The 26,014-nt window shown below is 35.5% G+C and overlaps 1 protein-coding gene across 1 annotated transcript; it reads left to right on the plus strand.

The window, feature by feature from the left end:
* Positions 1–19,614: 19,614 nt before the first annotated feature.
* LOC145665951 (uncharacterized) lies at positions 19,615–19,998 on the plus strand. Its single transcript, XM_081733056.1, has one exon. The coding sequence runs from the start codon at positions 19,615–19,617 to the stop codon at positions 19,996–19,998; it is 384 nt and encodes a 127-aa protein (XP_081589182.1).
* The last annotated feature ends 6,016 nt before the right edge of the window (positions 19,999–26,014 follow it).

Raw genomic sequence — 26,014 nt, forward strand, 5'->3', positions numbered from 1 at the left:
CCATTTTCATAAACGGTAATCTATTCTTCATAGAAATTTAAGGTCACTTTTCTTGTGACCCGTAAGATTCATGTGTTTTAAAATAGTTCATTGACTTCAGCTGCCTCAAATTAGTATAAATAGCGCAATTATAAATTTAACTAAGTATGAACACATTTTATTTGTAGCATTAGTGTTAGTTCTTTATCTGATATATATATATATATATATATATATATATATATATATATATATATATATATATATATTTTAAATATTTTGATGTGTATAACAGTGAAGTCACAAGGACAACATGGCTGCTTCACATAGGCCTGAAGTATTGCCACCACCTGTTATCGAAATCAATAAACCCTGCAATTCATCCATTTTGCAGTGAAACGAACATCCCCTCTCCCGGAAGGGTCTCTTCACATTTGACTCCCCTTACTTTTATGAGTAAGGAAGACAATTTCAGCCTAGGATTTACTTGTATCCACAATGCATTTAACTTTGAAAATAAAAATGATATTTCAAAATATCTCTTGAGGATTAATGTTCAGTTGATGAAACTGATACTGAGGCTTCTGTCTCTTTCTTTTTTCTTATTGAAAATATCTATATAAAGTTAAATAACATTTTAGTTTTACGTCTTGCGTTCTGGTTTTATGCCATTTATGAACTAGAAGTTCAGTGATTAATAAAAGTGAATGATTGTGAATTAATTAGTAGAATGGGAATGTGGGAGCAAACGGGAATGCTTCAAGAAATCCACGGACACAATGCTGAACACCACAAACTCGCATATCCTGGAGTCGAAACAGGATTCTTTGCTCCAGAGTTGAGAGCTACATACTAAGCCACCATAGGCGCCGACTTTGGGGGGGCAGGGCACTTTTGGCCCCCTTAATATTTAAAGGTGGTGTCCTCGCCCCCCCAATATAATCCAGTTGAGGAAGAATTACCAAAGAGGAGCAAGAATTTCTGTCGTAAATTACGTCGTGCCTTTAATTCAATATTAGGAACAGCCTTCTTATTCGATAAAAAGCACCGTTTTCAAATCGGCGTTTAACCATTTCAGGATTTCCACTTTTTGAGATAAATTTTAGACTTTCACTCAAACACCTACTGCTTCCTTACTATTTACTGTAGGATCGTGATTCATACCTCGTTTTTCTCAGGATAGCTCATACTTTCCAACGGTACCACTCTTTTGTCCGTATTACACACCAGAAATAAGAAAATTTTAAAAAAACGAGATTTTTCGAAAAAAATCGAAATTTTTGTGCCCCTCTGACCCGGGCCTGGGTTCACGTAGAAATCTAAATCTGTTTTTTAAAAAATCTTGTTACGTACATAATACGTGCGCAAAATTTCGTTCTTGTAACTTGAAAACTGAAGTCGGGAGACATTTTTGAAAGTCTGAAGGTGACCCATCTTTTCATATATGTATATAAATAGAGGAAGTTCGGGTATTATGGAATAGTCGGATAATATGGAACACCTCATTATCTCGCCTGTGACGTGTTGCTTCCAAGCGGAGAGGAAAGAAACTACTACCTCACGTTCCCATGATGCTCTACAGCCAGTCTCCATGTGATTGTGACATTCGTTGTGTTGGTAGACGTGAAAATCTGATTTCTTATTCAGGAATACTTTTACAGATGAGTGGATTACAACCTGTATTTTCCTATTGAAATGTAATAGAACAACAATTCTTTATTTACTATGATGTTGGATATACATAGGTAGTTTGATAAGCGCCATTATTCTATAAGCCTTCGAATGCGTTTAACAGCTCTTTCGTTTCCAAGAGTGGAGGGCAATATGGAATACCCGCAAGAAAAGCATGGCATTCCGTATGGTATTCCGATTACAAAATATCTAACGGTATTGGGCAATTAAACATACATTTATGATGACAACAATGCTGGGGTCTAAGTGTGTTTTTTATTACAGCAAATTTTCTGATGATACAAGGGGTGAGCTTGATTCCAGCGTTCATCATGTTTAATGTGAGCATATAATGACTGTGCCGATCCTGAAGCAGAGTATTATATTTATGACTTTTGCAAAATAATCACAATCAGTTATGGCTTGGCATTCAGAATTTTCATATATTGTCACTGTATTCATTGTATGTTCAACAGAAAACTAATTTCTTTTTTGTATAGCATTTATATTCCATGCTCGACTATTTCATTACCCTCCAAAGTGGTTTCTTTACAAATTATAAATTTTACTCAACCCTGTGACGAAACTTCTTTATCAAGATATGCATAAATAAAACCAAATATGTAAGGCGTATACTTGTTCTCCTTTTTGTTTCAATGTGCAATTTTTAACTGAGTTACAAGCGAAACAAAAATGGTATTCCATAATAGCCGAACTTCCTCTATATATACGTAGGTATAAAATATTTTTAAAATGTACTGCGTCATTCCTATTTAGCCTAGAGTCATGGTTCAAACGCCATTTTCTTCAGTATAATAAGCCCTTTCCAACGGTATCACTCACATGTCAGTATCATACACCTAAACCAGATAATTAGGGAAAAACTCGGAAGTATTTTTGCAAATCCGACCAAAACATTTTGCTCCTCTGGCCTAGGCCTGGGTTGACATAGGGAGCTGAATTTTTTTCTCAAAATACACTGTTATGTACATAATACGTGTGCAAAATTCCAATCTTGTATCTTAAAAACAAAGGGCAGAAAAATTGTTGAAAGTCTGAATTTAGGCTCTCTCTTTATACACACACATACGTATATATTATAAAAATTTACTGCGTCATTACTATTTAGCCTCGAGTCATGGCTTAAACGTTATTTTCTTTAGTATAACAAGCCCTTTTCAACGGTGCCAAGCACATGTACGTATCGTATTCCTGAACCGGAAAAATCGGGAAAACTGATTTTTTTTTAAAAAAAAATCAGCCCCTCGGAACATTCGCGCCCCTCGTGCCCGGACTCGGCTTCACGTAGAGATCTCAGAAAAAATTGAGAAATATTCAAAGGTATATACAATTCCAATCTATATCGTGAAAACTACAGGCGTGAAAAATTTTTGAAATTTGCCATAAGAAAAAGTAAAAAGTCACGCCCTTCCGCCCCCACTTGGCGCAGCCAAGTTTACCATCCGGTTCCAAAACGCATCGGGGGTGTTCTTTGGTCTATCCTTGACTTGACTAATAAAAAAAACGACTCAAGTACCTGTTATAGAACATAAATAAGAGGTCAAAGACCATAGTACGCCATGGTAACAAAAGTTACCAAAAATCCTAAAATAGTTAATAGAGCACTGAAGCTTCAACCAACACTATGGTAACACTGATATGAGAAGTGAAGATCAATGTGGTGCAGTGAAGTTCCCAGAATTTGAACTTGAATTTGTTTTAATGCGTTTACACAAATTTGACTTAGATCATGAATTTAGCAGTGGAGCGGATGCAGCAGACCGAGATCTGGAGGGAAGGAGTCCTTTATCCAGCAGTTGGTAGAAAACGGCTGAATATGATTATATATTTATTCATTGCTTTGCCCCCCCCCCAATATTTTCTTCAAGTCGGCTCCTATGTAAGCCATCATGCAGTTACTGTATTGTTTAAAGTATAATATACATTAAAAACGATAATTGTTAATACTCTGTGTCCATGAAAAAGTATATATTAGAAATAAGCCCTGCCATAAGTTGTCAGATTTCTTGTAATGTAAGTTGTACTCCTACAATAAACCCTACCCATAAACTAAGTCGAAGATTTTATAGGACTGGAAACTGATTATTTAACATACAATAAATGTGTACACTGGGCAAGAAACTAGTATAAGATCTTGTCTTATTTGCGAGAAAACACAACAGTAAGCTTTAATTATTGAAACTTTCAGAAATGTCCCCGTTTTTTGCACGTAGAAAATAATACGTAAGAAACATACAATTGGGAAATTTAATATTCTAGAAATTTTCCCTTTCTCTCCCTCAGAGCTGGAATTTTCGGAAACGATGGTACATATGTTCGGTTAATTTTAGTGAAGAGAAAATCTACTGAATTTTATATCTCCAACTTACGTGAATCCCCATATTGTGAATTTTCTGAATAAGGAAAGAGCAACATTAATAAACAGTGTGTTCATCAGACTTCGGTCGGGACTACCTCAAAATAAAATGCTTAAGCCTGCAGAAAAAACTATTTTCGTATTACTTTCATAAATATATATACATATATACAACTTCCCGCACTACACATTGCCAAAGAAGCTCTGAAACACATGCGGAAAGTTGTCCGCTAAAAATGGTGTTAATCACTGCCGTCACATTATTTATTCATTATGTTACTTGCCTCGTTCTCAGTGTTCAAAGAATTCTCTCAATAATGAAATAATGTGCTGCAATTAAGTTTGTGTTAAATGCGGTAAAACCGCGACTGAATTGTACAGAATGATTCAGAACAGCTGTGGATATAATGGTCTTATCTGATGCAAAGTGGTTAGGTTAGCAGATAATTTTTGTTTCAAGAATAGACATGAGTTGCTAGCAGAGGATTTTTGTGCAGGTAGACCTATAAGCAGTCGAAGGGAGAGAAATGTTAACTGTGTTTGTGGTGCTTCACGTTGACCATCGAAGGAGCATAAAATATCGAAGGTAAACTGTGTAATGTTGTAGGTACTGTTTACAGCTTAATAAGTGAGAATTTGCACTTGGGAAATATATGGGTAATTCTTGTTCGGCATTAATGACACCTGACCAAAATGAACAGCGCATATGGGTATCCCAGACATTATAGATTCAAATGCTTCACGGGATATTATCACGTGTAATGAAACACACTGTTTCCAATATGATCTATAGACGAAGGGATAATCTCTCGAGTGAGGATTATTCGAGAAGGATCTTACCATAAATGTGCGTGCGCTAAAATTCAAGCTTAAAAACATATTCCCAACATTTTTTAATACTCGTGGAATTGTTAGTGGAATGTGACAGAGACAACCTAAGTGCAAATACTGAAACGTCTGTTTACCAGAATTCGTTGTTTCTAACTCGAATTTAACAAGTCCGGTGAATGGTGTTTCCTACACGGCAGTGCACCAGCCCACACCAGATGCTTCTTGTGTCAGCGTTTGGTTACGAGGACAATCACAGTCGTTGAGTAATTTGATTCGAGAGTATTTCACGCTCTTTCCTAGGCTCAAATCTGACCTCAAGAGAGAAAGTTTAGAGAACGTTGCATCGATTCAAACATGGCGGCGATTCTGAACAGCATTTCCCTGGACAAGCTCTCTTATAACGATATCATTTGTATTTTTACCATGTGTTTCATTTAGCATTTAGAACATAAATGTTACTTTATCAGGCAATTACAGTATAAAAGAAGAAGAAGAAAATGATACAATATATGTGAGAATTTTACTTTGGAAATGTTTATTTTTAGTTGTACGTTTTTTTTCTTTTTTGATTGGTTGATAAATTGGTTGTCAAGGCAAAGTGTTTCGTTACTAGGATATATAATTATTCAAGATTTTGAACAAAGCATGCCTTTCATTAATATGAATGTTATATAGTGCATATTTGGAACTTTTGGTAAATAATATGATTTTCCATATTACATTTTCCATATGACAATCTACTGTAAGTTAAAAGGTAAGTTAAGTAAGTTTAAGTAAGTTAAAAGGTATAACATTTAAGATATCAGTAAAATGAACTGTGGGTGAACCCTACAGCGTCCCAGAGACTCTATAATTGGTCTCGTGATAGTGAAATGCGGAAAGGCAAGGTGTATATAAAATAACAGGTAGCCCCAGTTCGCCTTTAACGTTCTGATTAGCTCCCTGTTCGTGACGTCTTGTGTGGGAACGTTTGCCCATCTGGAAACAGTATACCAACTTGCGTAATTGCGTATGCAGAATTTCACTTCTGGGCCATTCCAGGCGAAAGTGAGCCTGAACCCAAATTTTCAAAAACTGTTAAAACCAATGCATTTTTACGTATATGTAAAGTAAATAGAACGAAATTTACTATTTCACAAATAAAAACTTATTTATACTTTGAATTCAAGTAACATTTTAAGTCTGAGTTGTGAATTTGTAACATGCCAGCTGCGAGGAAATTTTTTATTCTTGTTATCGGCAACATTTAAAGGTATATTGTGCATGTTTGGCCGAAGTAACTTCGAGCTATTCAAGATGCTTCTTTTTGCTACAAGCTGCAGTTGTAAAAGTGTTTACAGGCTAAAAATTGTTTATAATATCATTAAAGATATAAACGTCAACTTGAGTGTCCTGCCCGTGACAGAAAACTACCAAAAGTTATTGTACTGAATTGCAAATTTGAGAATGCGGTTCGTACTTAGTAGAAGTAATAATTTGCACGTGTACTTCACATTTACCAAATTTTGGACTAATGCTAATAATATATTTCGATTTATTTCAATTTGAAAACTTGTCCTGCCCGTGACAGTGGGCATGCCACTGGTGGGATAGTTTGTGTACATTGGTTATTCATGATAGAAAATGATTCCATGTGTACTAAAATAACGTTTTCTAAGCATGAACATTATTTACTTAAATAGAGGATTATGTATTACTGTCCGTATGATGTTTTAACTTACAATAAGTGTCATATAAATATTATGATTGGCGTCACCTTTTTGTTCGTTTCAAGGGAGAAGCGGATGGGATTGGAGTACGTACAAAGAGGCCAGTATGGAACCATGTGAAACAAAAGAATGTACCGGTAATTGTAGAATGTGCTGCTGATTTCGTAGCAGCTTTAAGCTCATCGTTTCAAAATATATCTGTTTTACTACTATCATCAGCAGAAATTGAAAAAAAAAACGCTTTGAATAAAAGACGGGAAAATGCTCTTGTCAATTGAATGTTCCCAATCAAAACAGTTTTTCCTGCAATTTGACAGCGAAAATTTGGTAGTTCGTCGAACTTTTAAATCAGAGCTTCGTCCGTATAAAATCTTTAAATTTCTAACAGACCTTTATTCAGATTATGAAAATGATGATTCCAAAAGCCATGAAGCTATCCTGAGCAACGACTTAGCTTTGCATGTTAACAAGTCTTGTGTTAGACCAGCTGTTGAAGATATAACACAAGAAACATTTTTGTTGATGGAATTTTTCTCTAATGGACAGAAAAAGAAAACATAGACATGCAACTATCACACAAAGCCTAGTAGAAGAGGACGAAGAAGTCAAGGAAATTCATATGAAGACCGTAAGCGATTGCGGTAAAATTTTCAAGACTGTTGAAGATGTGTCTTACGTGCATTTCGATCAAATAATACCTGTGATACCAGCAGTGCTGTGCCTTGGGGAGAAGAGGCGAGCGGGCTGACGGCCACGGGCGTCAAAGTAAGAGGGCGCAAAATTCAGGAGAAAAAATAATATATATAGGGCTATATATATAATGGAAGGAAAACAGTATTAAAAAGTCCTCAAAATCAAGGAAAAGCAGGGTTTATTTTTGAAAATTTTCTTACGCATCGCGCCAACCGTGAAGACGCTTTGCGGCTGGTCTGTCGACCTTACTCATATTTACGGGGGCGCCGTCACGACGCGTCGTATACTCTCGCCCCGGGCGCTGATTTTCCACGTCACGGGCACTGGATACCAGCACCTATTTTGTATACTGTTAGACAGTGTTTCGTACGAATTTCCCTACAAGGTGGGTGTAAATTGGGCAAATCAAACAATATCCTAAAGTGTAGGTGGTGAGAAATAAGGTACAACATATCATTATTTTTATGTGATAAAAGCGAGCCTCAAGTAAAGCAAATATAATTATTTGTGTAAATTTCTATAAGAGAACAGCAGAAATTGACTTATTTTCGATTTTATTTCTTTTTTGAAATCATTCTTATCGATATTTACTTTGTTGATTCACACGGTGTCCTGCCCGTGACACAGTAAAGTTTAGTTTATTCATTAACATAAATATTTGAAAAATTTCTCTTATGTGAAGTTTGTTAAAAAAATCATCATTTATACATTTACGTTTAAATAAAAACATTTTGAGCTAAGAATTCACAGAGTTTTGTAACATTCACTTGGTGTGTTGAAGTCACTTCTCTTTTTTGTCCACACCCGTGACAGACGTTTAGGAATTAATATTTTCTACTCTAAACAGAAAAAAAAAATACTGAAAACATCAGCTACATATACTCTTAAGTCTATACTGCTCACATACCATACAATTAACAGAATTTATGTTGTACTTTTAGAAATATACAACTTTAAAGCATCAAAAACGTAGTGTAAATGTCCTGCCCGTGGCAATGGAATGGCCCTTCTCTTAAACCATACCTCGCGATACCCAACAATGTTATGAAATAGATGATCTGCTTATTTGTATCTTTATCTTATTAGGTAACTGAAAGGCCGCCATATATGTTTGCTCAAGACATTGTGATCTTCATATGTACATATGTAGTGTGTCTGTCGTTTATTTTTATTTAAATCGTTGCTTCACATTTATATTATACAATAGTTACATACTGCACACTTGGGTGTACAAATAGGAGTGAGAAGACATTGTCCGGAATAACCTTTCACAGGTAAGAAAATCACCAATCATAGGATACGTATGGCTGTAACGTATAACTTCACGATTTGTGGTATGAGTAGATCCTCTATTTTATAACATCCTTGGCGATACCTTCACGTGACCTCACCGACCGCAAAATATCCTGGGAAAAATGATAGTAGAATGGCTGAATCGACAATACCCTGGCTGGAAGGAATGTATGTATGTAGAAAACGAACTCGGTAATATTTTTTTTTCTGGCAACATTAAATATATTGTTTCGAGGTAGTTCCCGAACTTATCGAACTGCATGCACTGGGTATTATGGAAATTTCTTCCTTCTACGGAGAAACCTCATTCAGGGTGGCTGGCCTGAAAAAGCGTTTTACACGTTTTCGACCTAGTGCCCCCACCGGGAACCGAAGGAGCTAGGAATTGTCTGCTGGGAGGCAGTGGCTCACAGACATTTTGGCCGGTCTCGAAGGCCTTGGTAGGTGGCCATCTTACAGGTGGCATTTTTATTTTTTTCAAAAGCTTGGGAGGGGGCAATGTCTCCATAACTCCGCCCATTTATTCATTTCTTCAAGTTAAGCAAATCCTTTCGATACAAATTGTAAAACGGGGAAACTTAAATTTTAGACATTTTCTCCACTTTTATTTTTAGGAACATAATTTTTAGAAACGATTAAAGTCATGTTCCCTTATTTTAAAATAAGGGCTTGTATATCGGCTTTCATATATCGAACTAAAGCAAATCCTCACGCTTGTCACATTCTGAATAAAGAAAGAGAGATTTTTAGTAAATTATAAAGATATCTACTTTCTTTTCTTTAGAAGTAAAATTCTCGATTACTATGAAATGCGCATTCCCTTATTTTAAAAGAGACGTTTATACGGGGCGATTAATTTCTCTAGCTTCATTTAGTCCTGGATTTACGTATAAGCTAAACAAGCTATAGCGTAGGGCCCATTCGCTTTCAGGCCCCATCAAAAAATTAAAGAAAAACTGTAATGTAATTACCAAATAACAAAGAAAAGGAAATAAGATGAAAGGCACATACAACAAATGGTGTTTTTTTATTGTTACACTGTTCAACAACGAAAATGTAAATTGAACAAAATCAGCTAATTCTTATTGATTTTGTGGTGCTGATCACGAATTTGAAAGTTATTTTCGAATATTAGCTCTACTTTTCGTTTTACAGGCATGTCTAATAATAACGCTTTAAAAATAAATATATTCGCTTCGTTTGGGGTAAAATGTTACACTGATCTGGCAACACTGGAGAAACTATATGAACGCTTGGTTTCATTGTGTTCCTTATCTCAGTAGTGTTCTGCGATTGTTAGAAAAGACAGGTTTAGTGCAGTTATCAGCGTTTTGGGTGTGACGTTTGTGTAGTGCAGGACATAAAAATACAACTACAAGTACGCAAAAATACTGGTATTTCGAATGTATATTTTTAAATAGTTGTCGGAACTATTTCAAGTGACATTTTGAGGATTTCAATAAACAAAAATGCCACGAAATTGTGTAAACAGTGCGGATAGCTTCTGCTACGTGTGTGGGGAAGTGACATTTTCCTCACAAAAGCAGACTATAACACCACTAATAAGAAAAGCCTATCAATATTACTTTGGTTGTAAAATTGGAGACCAAGATAAATCTTGGGCACCCCACATTATGTGTAACACTTGTGTCAGCAATCTAAGAAATTGGATTAATGGGAAGGGGCGCTCAATGCCTTTTGCAGTGCCCATGATTTGGAGGGAGCCAAGCGACCATATCAGAGACTGTAATTTATGTGTGGTTCCTTCCGTCAAGAAGGGAATTTCCACGAAGAAGAAGCGGGCCTTGATCTATCCTAACATTCCTTCTACAATGCGCCCTGTTCCACATGGAGAAGGACTACCTGTTCCTGACCCACCTAAAGAATACGATCTTTTTTCAGATGATGATCAAGAAGTTGAAGATCCTGAATAAAGTACTTCGAAGGACCCTACGTTTGTTGTAGAAGAACCTCCATGTGAACCACATAGACTTACTCAAGAGGAACTAAGTGATCTAATCAGAGACTTGGACCTCTCGAAAAGCAAAGCCGAAATTTTAGCCTCACGCTTAAAGCAATGGAATTTATTGCAGAAAAAAGTAAATATTTCAGTGTATCGGAATAGGGAGAAAATGTTCACTTCATTTTTTACTATGGAAGATACACTTGTGGCATGTACAGATGTAAATGGTCTCATGAGGGCACTTAAAATTAATTACGAACATACGGAGTGGAGGCTCTTTATAGATTCGTCCAAGGTGAGTTTAAAGGCAGTGCTTTTACATATTGGAAATGAACTTCCTTCAATTCCTGTAGGCTACGCAGTTCATATGAAGGAATCTTATGAAAACTTGAAACGTTTACTTCAAGCCATTAAATATTACGATTTTCAGTGGCTCATTTGTGGTGACCTTAAAGTAATAGCACTGTTGCTAGGTATGCAGTTAGGGTATACAAAGTATTGTTGCTTTATATGTGAATGGGACAGTAGAGATCGTGGATCTCATGACCGCAAAAGTGATTGGAGTACCAGAGAAACTCTTCAGCCGGGAGTGAAAAATGTGCAGCATGAACCACTGGTAGATCGTAACCGAATTTTGCTTCCCCCTCTACATATTAAATTAGGTCTTATGAAAAGTTTTGTTAAGAGCATGAACCAAGAGGATGAGGCCTATAAGTACCTAACAGGACAATTCCCTCGATTAAGTGATGCCAAAGTTAAAGAGGGTGTTTTCATAGGGCCACAGATTAGGCAACTCTTCAAAGATCACAAGTTCGACGAAATTCTCCAAGGTGAGGAGAAAGCTGCGTGGGAAATCTTGAAGAGTGTTTGTTTACAGTTCTTGGGAAGACACCGAGCAACAAATTACAAACAGCTGGTAGCAAAGTTGTTATTGTGCTACGAAAATCTTGGTTGCAATATGTCTCTGAAACTCCAATTTCTTCATTCACATCTAGACTTTTTTCCCGAAGATTGTGGAGCAGTAAGTGACGAACATGGTTTTCATCAAGATATTGCAGCCGTGGAGAAGAGATATGAGGGAAAGTGGAGTTCTAACATATTGGCCGACTACTGTTGGACTATTGCAAGGGATGCTCCAGATGTAACCTACAAAAGGCAAGCCAAGCGAAGACGCTCAAATAAAATAAACATAATCCTGTACAAGGGATCACTTGAAACTTTTGTCTACATTGCAGTGTAGTTCTTGCACAAAAAGGTATTTGTACATATTTTTCATGTTTTGATGTTAATACTGATTTTTATTACGGAATTGTTAATGTTTAAGTAGACCACGGTTACTTTATTTTCTGTATCGCTGTGAAACTGGTATTTGCGCAATTTTGAAAAAGGAAGTACAAGCCCAGACAACACGTACGTGTACGACACATGTGCCCTATCCATGCATAAGCCGTACATGTGCACATATGCATTTGTGTGGATAATGAACACATACATAACCCGTGCATAAGCCGTACACGTGAATTTACGTGGATGAAGCACACATACATAACTCGTGTATGTGCACATGTGCATTTGCGTGGGTTATGCACACGTATATAACCAGTGACTAAGTCGTTCATGTGCACATGTGCATTTGCACGGATAAAACACACATTTATATAACCCGTGCCTAAGCAGTTACATGCACATGTGTATTTGCGTGGATGAAGCATACGTACAGAACTCGTGCTTAAGTCGTTATGTGCACATGTACATTTGCATGGATGAAGCACACATTTATATAACCCGTGCTTAAGCCGTTATGTACACATGTGTATTTGCATGGATACAGCGCACTACGTAACCCGTGCTTAAGCCGTTATGTGTACATGTGCATTTGCATGGATGAAGCACACATTTATATAACCCGTGCTGTAGCCGTTATGTACACATGTGCATTTGCATGGATGCAGCGCACGTACATAACCCATGCTTGAGCTGTCCATGTGCACATGTGCATTTGCGAAGATGGAGCACATTTAAATTACCGGTGCTTTAGCAGTTGTGTGCACATGTGCATTTGCACGGCTACTGCACGTGTGTATGAGACGTCCATAATACCGTGCAAGTGTATACTTGTACTTTACTTCTTTTACTCTCATTCTCATCAACAATATAAAGTAACCTCCAATTTTGGTAGGTGTCGTTTTTCCTCCAGGCGGTGTTATAGAAACTTTTAGACGAATGACAGCTGAATGATTGTAGAAACTCCATAACGTCCGCTGAGCTAGGATACAAGATCAACAGGTGACAGCACTGTACTCTTGTAACTACTGTCAGACAGTTCATAGGTTTACAAAATTATTTTCGTGACCGATTACAGCAGCATATGTTGCGTTATTTGTTACTTGGCAAACATGTCAAAGATACTACTTAAAGCTTTGCTCGTTGCAAATAATAAACTCCAAAAGTAAAATTCTCACTGACAAATATTAGTTACTTGTGATATACTTTGAAGGTGATGCCTTCGGTGTTATAGATGGTGTTACTGCGTAAGCCACCAAATATATAAATTCTGTTTTTCGTTGCATCTCGCATGTGCTTTTACATCACCTCTGCACTACGAGGAAATCACCTGTGTCCTACATATAAGTCATCTGGGTACTGCGTGTAAATAATCTCTGTCCTACATGTAAATCACCTGGGTACTGCGTGTAAATCATCTCTATCCTACATGTACATCACCTGGGTACTGCGTGTCAATCACCTGTGTGCTACGTGTAAATCACCTCTGTCGTACATGTAAATCATCTGGGTACTGCATGTAAATAATCTCTGTCCTACATGTAAATCAAATACGTGCTACTTGTAAATCACCTGCGCAGTAGGTGTAAATCACTTGTGCAGGACGTGAAAGTGTGCATTGCACATGTCCTGTGCACGTGAAGATGTTGAATAGGACTTGTGACGTATATGTGCATCACATGTATAGGCGTGCATTTATACAGATGATGCACATGTTGCATCCGTGCAATTGTACATGTACTATACGGGTACTGTACGTGCATTGTGCTGTCTGGGAGGGTATAGAAAGCTATAGGTTAGGGTACTTCTTAACTCCCCAGCTTATCACATCACAGTGAAATAGATTTAAAAAAGTGAAATGTAGGTTTTTACAAGGATTTTGCTTCAATGTTCTATAAATATTAATACATTTGTATATATACAGCTACTGTGTACAAGGGCGTTTTTTTCACAACCTGAGCTAAGAAAATTTTTCTATTATCATTTCCTTTCATATTATGCTTAAATGAATGTAAATATCGCAATTTCAAAGAATTTACATACTTTCGATCAAAATTTGTTGAACAGTGTTATTAGCCTACTACGCGTTTGAGAAACAAGTAATAGGGGTCTATTTCTCAGCCTCACTTGTAATGAGGCCCCTGTAATCCAGCCCCGCTTATAATGGAGTCCCCATTTCCCAGTCCTGCTTGTAATGGGTTCTTGTTTCCATTTAGATATCCACTAGATCCGTAAATTGGTATATAACATGTCTTCAAACCTTTAAAAAATGGCGACATTTTGTGGCTGGAAAAGAAAGCTTTAGGTATAAAGGTCCCCTAAAGCTTGACGTATAATGGCCCCTAAAGTTTGACATATAATGGCACCTAAAACTTGATGTATAAAGGGTCCCTTTCAATAGCTTAGGGCCCCATCAAACCTAAATCCGGCACTGGTTCATGTATTCGTAAATTATTCAATTCCTCCTAGAAAATTCGGACAATTCTTCCACCTCTATCCCCGTTTAGAATACTTGTTTCAAATACTGCTTTTTTTTATCTCTTGACTCCATGTTCTATGGTTAATTCACTTTTCAATTTGTAGCAATATGGCTTGGAAGATAATGAATTAGTCACTTCTACTCTTTTGTTTAGTGTAGACAATTTATCTTGATACGCCTTTGTCACGTTTAAATCAATGCATAGAAAACGCTGCAATATTCTACCATGCAAATATTTGCAGGGAACATTATTTGACATACTCTGCGATACCATAAGGTTAACAGTTTTAATAACCCAAGTCTTTTGAAACGTTACCACATCAGATTATTATATTTTCTTTCAAATCTACACATAAACCAAAAACCTACAATATCATATTTTTTCATGCAGTGTTGCAAACTAAGAAATCTAAAGCATCACAAACGTAAAAAGATAGAGGTTCTCAACAGTAATTACGCATGTGAGACAAACAAGTAATGCACATTTAGAGTACCTTAATGTCGAAAACTACAGTCGTCAAATGACGCATGTCGAGCAAGTAGTAATGAAGTTAGAAAGAATTGAATATTTGATTTATTTCAAAAGACTTCATTTCGAAAAATGTTTAGATAAGTGTCACAACGAATTACATAGATAATTTTAATGAGAGATAAAGATTATAATGCCATTTACAACAATTTGTTATCTTAAACTATTCTAGAGATATTGAAAATGAAAATATTTGATATATTGTTTAAAATTTCGTATTTTTAGAAATTTTCAAAAATATTTCTTCATTTACTTTGCTTCTACACAGTATAACAGTACAACAATATTTTTTGTTAAGTGTAATTACAAAGAGTTCTCTGAATTAAATTATTTTAAGCTGTCTTCCAAACTTTAATTGTGTTACCATATCTCCAGAACGGTTTTAGATAAGAAATTGCTGTAAACGGATTTGTGATCTTCATATCTATTGAAAATCATCTATGCAAGTAGTTCAGGATTTATCTAAGCAATGTCTCGAAATCAAATCTTTGGAAAATAGTCATTATTTTAATTTGTGGTAACGTTGTTCATATTCATTCGAAATTCGTCATATCGTAGGTTAAGATACAGAACGTGCGATACTAGTCGAAGAGTAATCCGCATTGATTTGATGCATCCATATGTGTTTTCGACAAGGTGATAGTGTAGTGTGGTGTGGGGGATACACATGTTGTGGGTCCATTCTTCATCGACCAAACTTTAACGGCCTAGGCTAACGGGGTATGTCAGACGACGACAACTTGTCATTGCTTCTCTCGGAGGATGGGTCATTTCCTAAGTATTTCCAATACGATGGTGCCTCACTCCATTTCGGTATTTGTGTCAGTGAGCATCTCCATCATGAGTTTACTAATGCATTATATGAGTCGGCCACCTCGTTTTCCTGATTTCACCAAATGGACTCCCATTTGTGTATCGAACTGTGGGTACATTTTGCAAATTGCAGCCGTCACTTTGTTCAAGGTTCTGTGCGACTAGCAACTCAAAATACATTTGACAATATGCCCTAAAACACACGGAATATGTCCTAAAACAATGAGTGATCCTTGCTCTCTGACAAATTCCTTTAGTTGGAGACACAACAAAAAATAGCCATAATTTTGTAATGATTAGTGCTAGAGCAATAATAATTTCTACAACAATTTACTATTACAATACACTTTCACGTTTAACCCTTTCACAGAGGAAGTCGACTTTTGTCGACAGAAAGAAAATTTCCTTAACATGCGAATGTCGACTATAATCGACGTGTTAAAATTTGTTTGGCTTTGTTCCGTATCCTGGCTTTGTCGAGAGTAGTCGCCAAAGTTGTACCATTCAATTTTTTGTGTTCTATTGTTTTCGATAAACAATAGAAATCACACAGAAAACCTTTGGCGACTACAATAGACAAAACCAAGATACAAATTTTAGCACGTCGACTATAATCGACATTCGCAGGTTAGAGAAATTTTCTTTCCGTCGCCTTCCACAGTGAAAGGGTTAAGGCAAATGCGTAAATTCAATACGATGGATGATATTGTGATGTGTCCCCTACCATTTCTCACCTTTGTTGTTACGTCGATTACATTTTGTAGCGTTTACCATTAAGTAGAGTATTTCCACATTTTTGGATTATCCTACATAATGAAATAAGTAGAACTGTGTAAATGTATACCTAATTGGTTCAAAATGCTTAGGTAATATATGGCATAAGTATAGGATGCTATGATTGATGTAGAAAGTACGTTATGTAGAAATTTTATTATTATTATTACTTCATTCTTTGGACTTCTGATTTAATATTTTTTATTTCTTCTTCATACGTATCTCCTTCCAGTTCTTAGATTTCTGTTGATCTAAGTTGTGAGATAAGTACAAATTAATCGCCGCATGACAATTCAATACATTAATAGCTAATTATACTTTATAAGCCAAAGAGAAGTTGCCAGTAGGCTGAGTGCTTTTAACAGGGCACAACGGATGTTAAAGATTCTCAGTTTGGGTGGCTCTCTTTCACTGCAAACACAGGAAGCAATATTGCTAAAGTGGAAGTCTTGATATGAAAAAAATGGTGTATTACTGTACTTCAAACCTCTTCACAGATAGAGATTAATACAGAGCCAGCTCACTAACTAGTTCAAGAGGTACTGAAGTTCAGTAAACTGTGTATGAATTGGATTCCAGAATGTTTGAAACTGAAATTAACGAGATACAAATTAATGTGTCAAAAACAGCTTAAGCTTTGTGCAGTTGACAGTAAGGTATTCTTATATCATACTGTCACTAGAGATGAGAGCTGACGTCATTTCTATGACCCAGACTGAAAGAGGGCAACATTAGAAACGGTCGTATCCATCGTTTCCTATACCAAAACCATATATGCTGCTGAGGGTTTTGTTAGCAATACAAAACTAACATTTTAGTTATTGTTTACACATGTACCAATTTTCGCCTGTTCAATCAATGTCCTTATCAGACGCTTGCATACATGCATTGAATTGAGGAAAGAATACTTTGAGAAACAGTATTGATTTTGCGCCTTGTAGCAAATATTGTGCAAAATCATATTCCGGATTTTTTAAAAATTAAATGTCTTCTCTCTATATTTTTAAGCAGTAGACATGAAAAAATGTTTTGTATATGTAACTAATAAAAAGTTTATTCGTTCATCAGTTCTTGATATTCAGTTAAATGAAGATTTAGTTTGTTGGTTCGATTTGAGTTTATAATTCCTTCCGGGGCCGACATTATGACCTACAGTTTAAGGTGGAATCTGAACAACAATCATGTGATTTTGGTAAAAGTCATTCAAAAAATTTGCGACGATCAATGAATTCTAATACGGGTTCGGAAGAACAGAATATTGTACCTTCGCAATTAGACCGAACAGTAGCTACCTTTGTTAATGTTCGCGTTAATAATGAGTTAATTCGTGCTTATTTAGATAGCGGGTCGTCTTATAATTTACTTACTTTATCGGTTGTTGAACGTTGTGGGGTCGTGCATTATCTTGAGGAAACCACTCCGATTGTAATTCGAGCACCTTTAGGATCATTTTATGAATCAAGTAAGGAGATTAAGCTTACTCTAAATTTTTCCGGTTGGTTCGAGAGAGTGTGTTTTCTTGTAGTTAATGATTTGCCGTGTGATTGCCTTCTGGGAACTCCATTTTTGAAAAGTAAATCTTCGAGTGTGGTTTTTGTTCGTGGAAGATTGAATTTGCGTAACAATCTCAAATCAATTATCCTGTATTTTAGAGACGATACAATATCCATTCAGAATTCGACTTCAGGATTTAAGTCAGTTGATCGTGTTGGCCATCAAGGAGGAAGTGTAGGTTGGAATGAACTTAAACCTAAGAAATCGACTTCGTTGTTTTTTCGAGATGATTCTTCACTAAGAAACGGACTTAGATCGGGGTACACAGTTGGCCAATCAAGATCTTATGGGAATTTGGAAAGAAATCAGATAGTTCATCATGGCAGAAGATCATTGGATGTTGGGGTCCAATGTGATATAGAATTATCAACCATTGAGCGGCAACTATTGGAAATGCCTACTTCAGCACAACTTGAAGAAATTCATCGTGTTTTTGGATTGAATCAACCCGAACAAAAAGAGACTTTAATTGGACACTATGTGGATTCCAATTGTGTGAATTTATCTGGGTCAGCTCAGAATAATGGGTTTTCACATGATTTGAGAAATAGACAACGTAGACCCGATTATCTTCAGTTTTTGGAAAAAGGATCTGATGGAGATGCGAATCTGAGATCGTTTCCTTCCACATCTTTTCATCAAGGAGATACGGATAAAAGGTTTGGATCTGTACCCATCAATGGAAAGGGAGATACAATAGAGGTTGATGTGAAGAAGAAAAAGAAGAGAAAAAAATGAATCATCGTCGAGTGGTGATTGACAATGCTACCTCTTCTGAACTTGAACAGAAATCAGTGGAACGATGTGTGGGAGGAAAGGAAGACTGTGTTGCAGCGGTTCATATGAACTTCTGTGATAGTGATTCGGCAGCTTCAGATATGGATTTAGAGCAATCTAATAAATTCTATGAATAAGTAAAAAAATTAAAAACAATTAATAGATCCTGAGGATAATTTGCAAACGGAGTCGTTTTCAAAAGACAATTTTAAGGATATATTGAGAGATTCGGGTTCGGATTTTCAATATAAAGATAAAGATATTTTAGAATTCATTGATGGTCTTCCTACTGAATTTTCTGATGTTATAAAAGAAAAAATAGAATGTTGTCAAGGCTTTCAAGCTAAACTTTATTTAAAAGAACAAAAACCATTTAAGGAGCATCCATTTCCGGTTCCTAAAAACAAAGAAAAAATTTTTTATGATTGTATCGATGACCTTGTGTCTCAGGGTATTTTGACTGAGGTAGATCATTCGGATTATGGAAGTAGTTGCTTCTTAGTACGAAATAAGAATGGAACTCATCGTATAGTAGGTAACTTCTATAAGGCGAATTCCCTGATTAAGGATGACGTTTATCCTGCGCCTAATTTAGAAGAGTGTTTAACGAGTTTGGCGGGAAAGAAATTCCTTACAAGCCTGTATCTTACCAAAGCATATTTCCAGTTGCAACTGGAAAAGGGATCACGCGAAATAACTACGATTGTTACCCCACGTGGTAGTTTTCAATATACGAGGGTACCAGTCGGTATAAAGACTGGAAGTTGTATTTTAGCGAGGGTAATTGATAAAATTCTTGGTGACTTGAAGGATCTAGGCGTAAAAACTTATTTTGATGACATTTTAATATGTACATCTGATGTAGAATCACATTAAAAAGTTTTGAAAATGGTCCTCGAAAGATTGAAAAAATATGGAATTACTGTTTCCCCTGATAAGAGTGCTTTGTTTTATAAAAAGATAAAATACTTAGGATTTGTAACTGATGGTGATACTATCGAAATTGATCCATCAAGGGTAGAAGCGATTAAGAAAATCCCTCCACCTAGAAATAGGCGCGGAGTACAACAAAATTGTGGACTGTTTTCGTATTATGCTCGATTTTGTAGTGGTCTGCAGGAGTTGATGGGTTCATTAAGCGAGTTAAAATCAACAAAAAGAAAATTCGAATGGACCATCGAACATCAGAAAACTTTAAATAAATTAAAGCAAGAATTATTAGATAATGTTATATTAAGGACTCCTGTCCAAGAAGTTTTTCATCCATGTTGACGGGGGAGGAAAAGCGATTGGAGCTTGTTTAAGTCAAATGGATGAGAATAATAATCTTATTCCTGTATCGTACTTTAGTAAAAAATTGACGGAAGCTGACCGACACAGGAGCATTTATGAGATCGAGTTCATCAGTCTCGTTAAAGCAATTGATAGGTTTCGCCACTATTTGATTAATGAGTTTGTGGTCTTTACCGACAATAAGGCGTTATCCTGGATTTTGGGTAATTCTAAGAGATTGTTAAAATATGGTCCTTTAGTCGAGACTTTGTGTCAATTCTCATTTACTATCCAACATGTTAGGTCCCAAAATAACGTAGTTGCAGATTTCCTGACACGTATGTATGATCCATTTGAATTTGTGCAAGTGGACGGACCTGTGGGTATGGCTATAATGAAAAGGAATTTAAAAATGGCAAATTCTTGGCAATTGCCTATGGTGAAAGAGCCCTTACCGGAGTTACAAAAAGAAAATCCTGAGTTGAGAAATATTATAGAAAGGTTGGAATATGGTGAGAACATTCGAAATTATGTTTTAAATAATGGTATATTAATGAAAAAGAGTAAAGCCTTAAACCTTCCTTTTAAAATAGTAATTCCGAAGAATTTGCATAAATTAGTGATCGAGTTCTTTCACGATCACGAATTGACAGGTGGTCATACCGGGATTTTTCGTACTTTAAAGAAAATAATGCGACGCTACACGTGGGACTCAGTAGTAAATGACGTTAAGGACTATGTTAGAACTTGTAAAACCTGTCAACTAATTAAAGAAAATAATAAAAAGAAAATGGGTCCATTAATTTCAAAATGTTCAACAAGAGTTGGACAGAATGTAATGGTCGATATTATAGGGCCTTTGCCGACCTCTAATGCCTTTAAATTTATATTAATTAGGGTGGATAATGCTTCGAGATTTGTTTTTCTCGAAAAATTAAGAACTTTGAATTCTACTGTTATTTGTAACAGGTTAATGGATGTTTTTAGTAGACTAGGAATTCCGGAATCCTTGACTACTGATAATGCATCAGTCTTTGTGTCTGCCCATTTTAGATCTTTTTTATTTGGACTAGGAATAGAACATATTAGGATCAGTCCATACCATGCTGAGGCTAACTTAGCTGAAAGATTCATAAAAATTTTCAAATCGTCATTAAGAGCTTATTGTGCGGAAAAACAGCAACAGTGGTCTAAATTTATACCTGTATTACAGTATACATTGAATATATACGAGCATTCAGGACTCAAATCGATTCCATACGAATTATATTTTGGACGTCCCTTGAACACCCCATTAGAATTGAAATGGAAGATTTGTGACCAAGAATTGTTCACGCATAAGAATGCTGATTTATGGCACAATGCTCTTGAGAACATGGAAAAAGCATGGTTAAAGAGGAGATCTTTATTATCCAAAATTAGAGGTCCAGTTGTGGTTTCTGTTAACGACCAAGTATTAATAAAATCTCATGTTAAGTCCTCTCTTGCCGATAGAGTGACAAAATCTTTGAGTTTTAAGTGGTATGGACCTTTTATTATTCGGAGGTTTTCGACCCCTAATACCCTATTCATATCTGATGCTGATGATTCTCGAGACTCATATAAGCGAGTTCATGTGTCGGATGTTGATAGATGTTTTTCCCTAGAAGAAATGTTTAAATACGGTTTCGAAAAATTCAATCAGAAGGTTTTTTCTCGTCGCTTTCTGGAAAATGAATGACAGTAAGGGTAAGAATAAATGTAAAAGGAGTAATATGTCTTAGTCAAATAAAAATAGTTTAATTTGTTGTGATTTAATATAATTTGTATGTTTGGTATATAATTTTTAATGTGTGGAATATAAATTTTAATTTGTAAAATAGATCATGATCTAAATGTTTTGAAATTTTAAAGAGATTAAAAAATTAACATTTTTGGAAAGAATTTTAAGATTTGAGATATTATATAATGAAATAATTTAAATTTTCAAGTTAAATTTGAGAATTGTTTATATTTAAAGTTATATTAAATGTATTGTGAAGTGTTTAAATGTAATTGTACGAGAATGTTTCATTTTATTAATGCCTGTGTTTGTTATACATTTTTTATGAGTTTTTCCAGCTGAGATATTAATGTGGAGGATTCTTGGTGGCCACACAAAAAAAATATCCTTCTCGGAATTTTTTTTCTTCGGAGGGGGAGAAATGTAGCATGCTCAGCTACATTGAGTTGGAGCTACATTGCATTGGGAATCACAATATATTGTTACTATAAATGATCGGCAGCACAAACCTAGAGGATAAAGATCATAATAATATTCTGTACAGAGTATATATTCTAACTTAATAGCCATTATGCCCTTCCTGCTGATCTACTGGCTAACGCGTCCACCTTTGATGTAAGTGATTCCAGGTCCGATTCCCGGTGAGAAAGCACATTTTTTTATCTCATCATTAGTTACTTTCATTAATCATACGTTTCTTTAACATAAAGAACAACCGTAGGACATTAAACTGAAAAATAAAACAGTATATTATTCGTTGCATCTATTGTTGAAAATCATATTCTGAATATAACTACACTTCAATCTTTATTGGTAATTTTCGAGAGAGGTACACAAATATTATCAGGCATATTCTTACTCGGACGCCAAAGGTAATGCCGTTTTCGAACAGGAATTTATTTAATAATATGAAATTGAAACCACTGATAATACGAATTTCGCGTTCTGCCATAATGGAGGATAACCATCAAAGTAAATATCAATTAGAGTTTGGCACTAAACTTATTCTCAATAATTGACATAAATACTTGTCTCTTACTAGAAAGCGTTAATAAAGTGCAAACAGTTAACTACAACAAGTTCTTAGTTGTTAATACTTACAGAAATCAGTTTGTAATGTTTTATTTATTGTAATTCTTATGATAATAAACATATCCTTTTGAAATTCAATTTTTTAGAATCTAGAAAGATATATAAATGTCCTTGTTATCAGTTACATACATTTGCATTCCTTCTATTTGAAACATATTCCAAATTTTGAGCTTTTATTGCGTTGCTCTCCAGCCTAGTGCCTGAGAGTTTCATTTGAGATTGTCATATTTGTATAAAGTGAGTGCAGTAAGTTACGGACTATAATTTTCTAGAACTTATAACAATGTGAGTATATTCCTAAATATCAATCCCGAAAAAATTTTTTCACACTCTATTTCAACCATGCTTGTAACGCAGAACTTTGAATGGCAGCTAGTATACTTCAAACTGTGGAATTAGGATGATGCCATGTCTACTAGATAAGTATATAAGTTATTATTTTGTGGAATCTAAAACGATGTACAAATATTCGTAGGTTTCACTTACGAAAATTTTTCCGTTCCTTCTCGTTTAAACATAAGAATTTTGGCCTGTTATTGGCCAAAAATTTTCAGAATTTAAAGCTGTTTATTGGCTTTTCCAGCAGCATTAAATATTACTTGTGATTGTGCTATCTTCAGAGAAATAATTTATAGTCAATAATTTTCTGAATTCCTAAAGAGCCCACGATAACCGATACATATTTTTTAACTAAATGTTTTGAACAATTTGTTCAAAAACATTTCGAAAATGAAAAATTTTGTGACACTTGTTTTGTTAAAATTATATTATTAAATTGCATTTCATAATTGCTTTTGTCGTGACCTCTGGTGCACTTCAGAGAATTTATAGGAGGAAAGATAAATGAGCACTAGATTGTAGAAATTTATTCGTCGCAGTTACATTACAGAACAAGGACAATACCTAAAAAGAGATTTGAGTATCCAAACTACTGAAGGAAACTATGCATTTTATGATCCAGCACGTTATGTTTTATTAGAATGTCAGGTATGAATGCAGATAACAGTACTCATCACGTCTTCTACAGTCACAGTGCTCAATGTACTATGAAATATCATAACCACGATTATAGAGAGAATAAGTTTTCTTAGCATTCAACTAGTACAACTAGTCACAAATTCTAGTGGATTAGTTCCGGAAAACTACAATTATGCCAAATTTTGTCATTGTAGCCCTACAGGAAATGCTCAATAATTTAGGTAAGCTCATTTACTTTTATATATAGTTAGGATTAGGATAGTCACAGATCTTACCTGTATAACAACGACGCGTATTTATATAATTATTTCCAAGCGTGTTTATAAAATATTAATTCCTTCTTTCTTTTATATTCGGCCTAGTGCTGATTTTAAGCACTTCTATTCTGTTACCGTTGTAAACGTTAGTTACTTATCCTTCCTCTATTTTTCATTTTTGGTGGTTTACATCTCTAAAACATGGCATTTCTCGACCTATCTTTATTAGAAATTTCTTCTTTCATACATGTAAGAAAACACGTCTCGGATTTTGGACACCAAATTCCTAAGCATTTTGTACATGCCAAATACTGTTGTACTGTGTTTTCCAACTTGGTCCCAGATATAATGAAAAATGTGTCATAACTATGTTTTCAAAGTGTTTGATCATGAAAAATGTTTATAATACGGGAGCAGGTCAAAACTCCCACAGCCGAAACTCCCACACTCAGAAAATGTCAAAACGCCCACACAAACGGTCATAACTCCTACATAAATGGACAAATATCCCAAATGAACGAACAGTGATAACTCCCACAGTCAAAACTCCCACACAGGTAAGGGATCATAACCCCCAATGGTCATAACTCCCACACAAATGAAGAAAACTCCCACACGCAGAAATTGTCACAATCCCAACATAAATTGACAGATCTGCCACACAAATGTACAAAACTCCCACACGCAGGAATTGTCACAACAGCCACACAAATGGACAAACTCCCACAGCCAGAACTCCCACACTCAAGGAATGTCAAAACAATTACTCAATCGGTCATAATTCACACACAAATGGACAAATCTCCTCAATGTACGAACGATCAAAATAGTCTTGTACTTCTTTTTATTATTTTCAGTTTGCGAAACTTACAAGACGTGTAACCAGGATCATTTCAAAGTGAGGGAGATTTGTCCGATTGTGTGGGAGTTTTGTCCATTTGTGTGGCGGTTGTGACAATTTCTCCATGTGGGAGTTTTGTCCATTTATGTGGGGATTGTGACCGTTGCTATTTGTGGGGTTGTGTCCATTTGTATGGGAGCTATGACCGATTCTGTGGGCGTTTTGACATTTCTTGAGTGTGGGAGTTTTAGCTGTGAGAGTTATGACCGTTCTGTGCATTTGAGAGATTTGTCTGTTTGTGTGGGAGTTATGACCGATTGTGTAGGCGTTTTTACATTTCTTGAGTGTGGGAGTTTTTGGCTTTGGGAGTTTTGATCTAGACCCTATAATACGTTATACGTGAAAACTGCTTTGAGAATCGAGGCTGTACACACACAATATTTATAACACTTCTCCTTCCCTAAATCTATTATAAAAGTGTTTAAACATTGTGTTAATGTTACAGTGTATAAAGAGTGAAAGATGTAACACATACCTCTTTCAAACCAATGGCTATTTGCATCTTATTTATTTTGACATGTTGAATACAAGCAAGGAAGAAAATATTAAGTTTATTTCCGCTCCCAACTAAACGTTTGCTTATAAGAGTAAAAAATTAGAGCATTATTTTAATAATTTGAAATAAGGTAATATTTTACGTATAGCATGTGAAACATAAACCCAAATTTAGACTGGGAGTAAAAAGCTATTCCGGAAACTATTTCAGGATCTTGTGCACATTTGGTAGAAATATGTAATCAGAAACATCTAATCAGAGCCTGATACAGTTGCTCTAACGTTGTAAATATTGTATATAAAAAAATAAGTTCGTGCAAATTTTTTCTTTCTCCAAACGTTAACCATTAAGCTTTATTATAGAATGGTGTGATCTTTTTACAGTAGTCTCAATTGAAAATAAACCTTATGCGACAATTTCGTACTCTTTGAAACGCTTTGATTGTTTATACCATCCAACAAATTTTAACTCTTTTCTGTAGAAATCAAATTTATGGGTGTTATTTAATAACTCTGACACACTAAGTCTAC

Source organism: Thermobia domestica, chromosome 12, assembly GCF_964235325.1.
Source record: "Thermobia domestica chromosome 12, izTheDome1.hap1.1, whole genome shotgun sequence".
NCBI lineage: Eukaryota > Metazoa > Arthropoda > Insecta > Zygentoma > Lepismatidae > Thermobia > Thermobia domestica.

What these genes read in the sequence shown, in the direction of transcription:
- LOC145665951 (XM_081733056.1), top strand. Translation starts at nt 19,615, where the DNA reads ATGGTCCTCGAAAGATTGAAAAAATATGGAATTACTGTTTCCCCTGAT.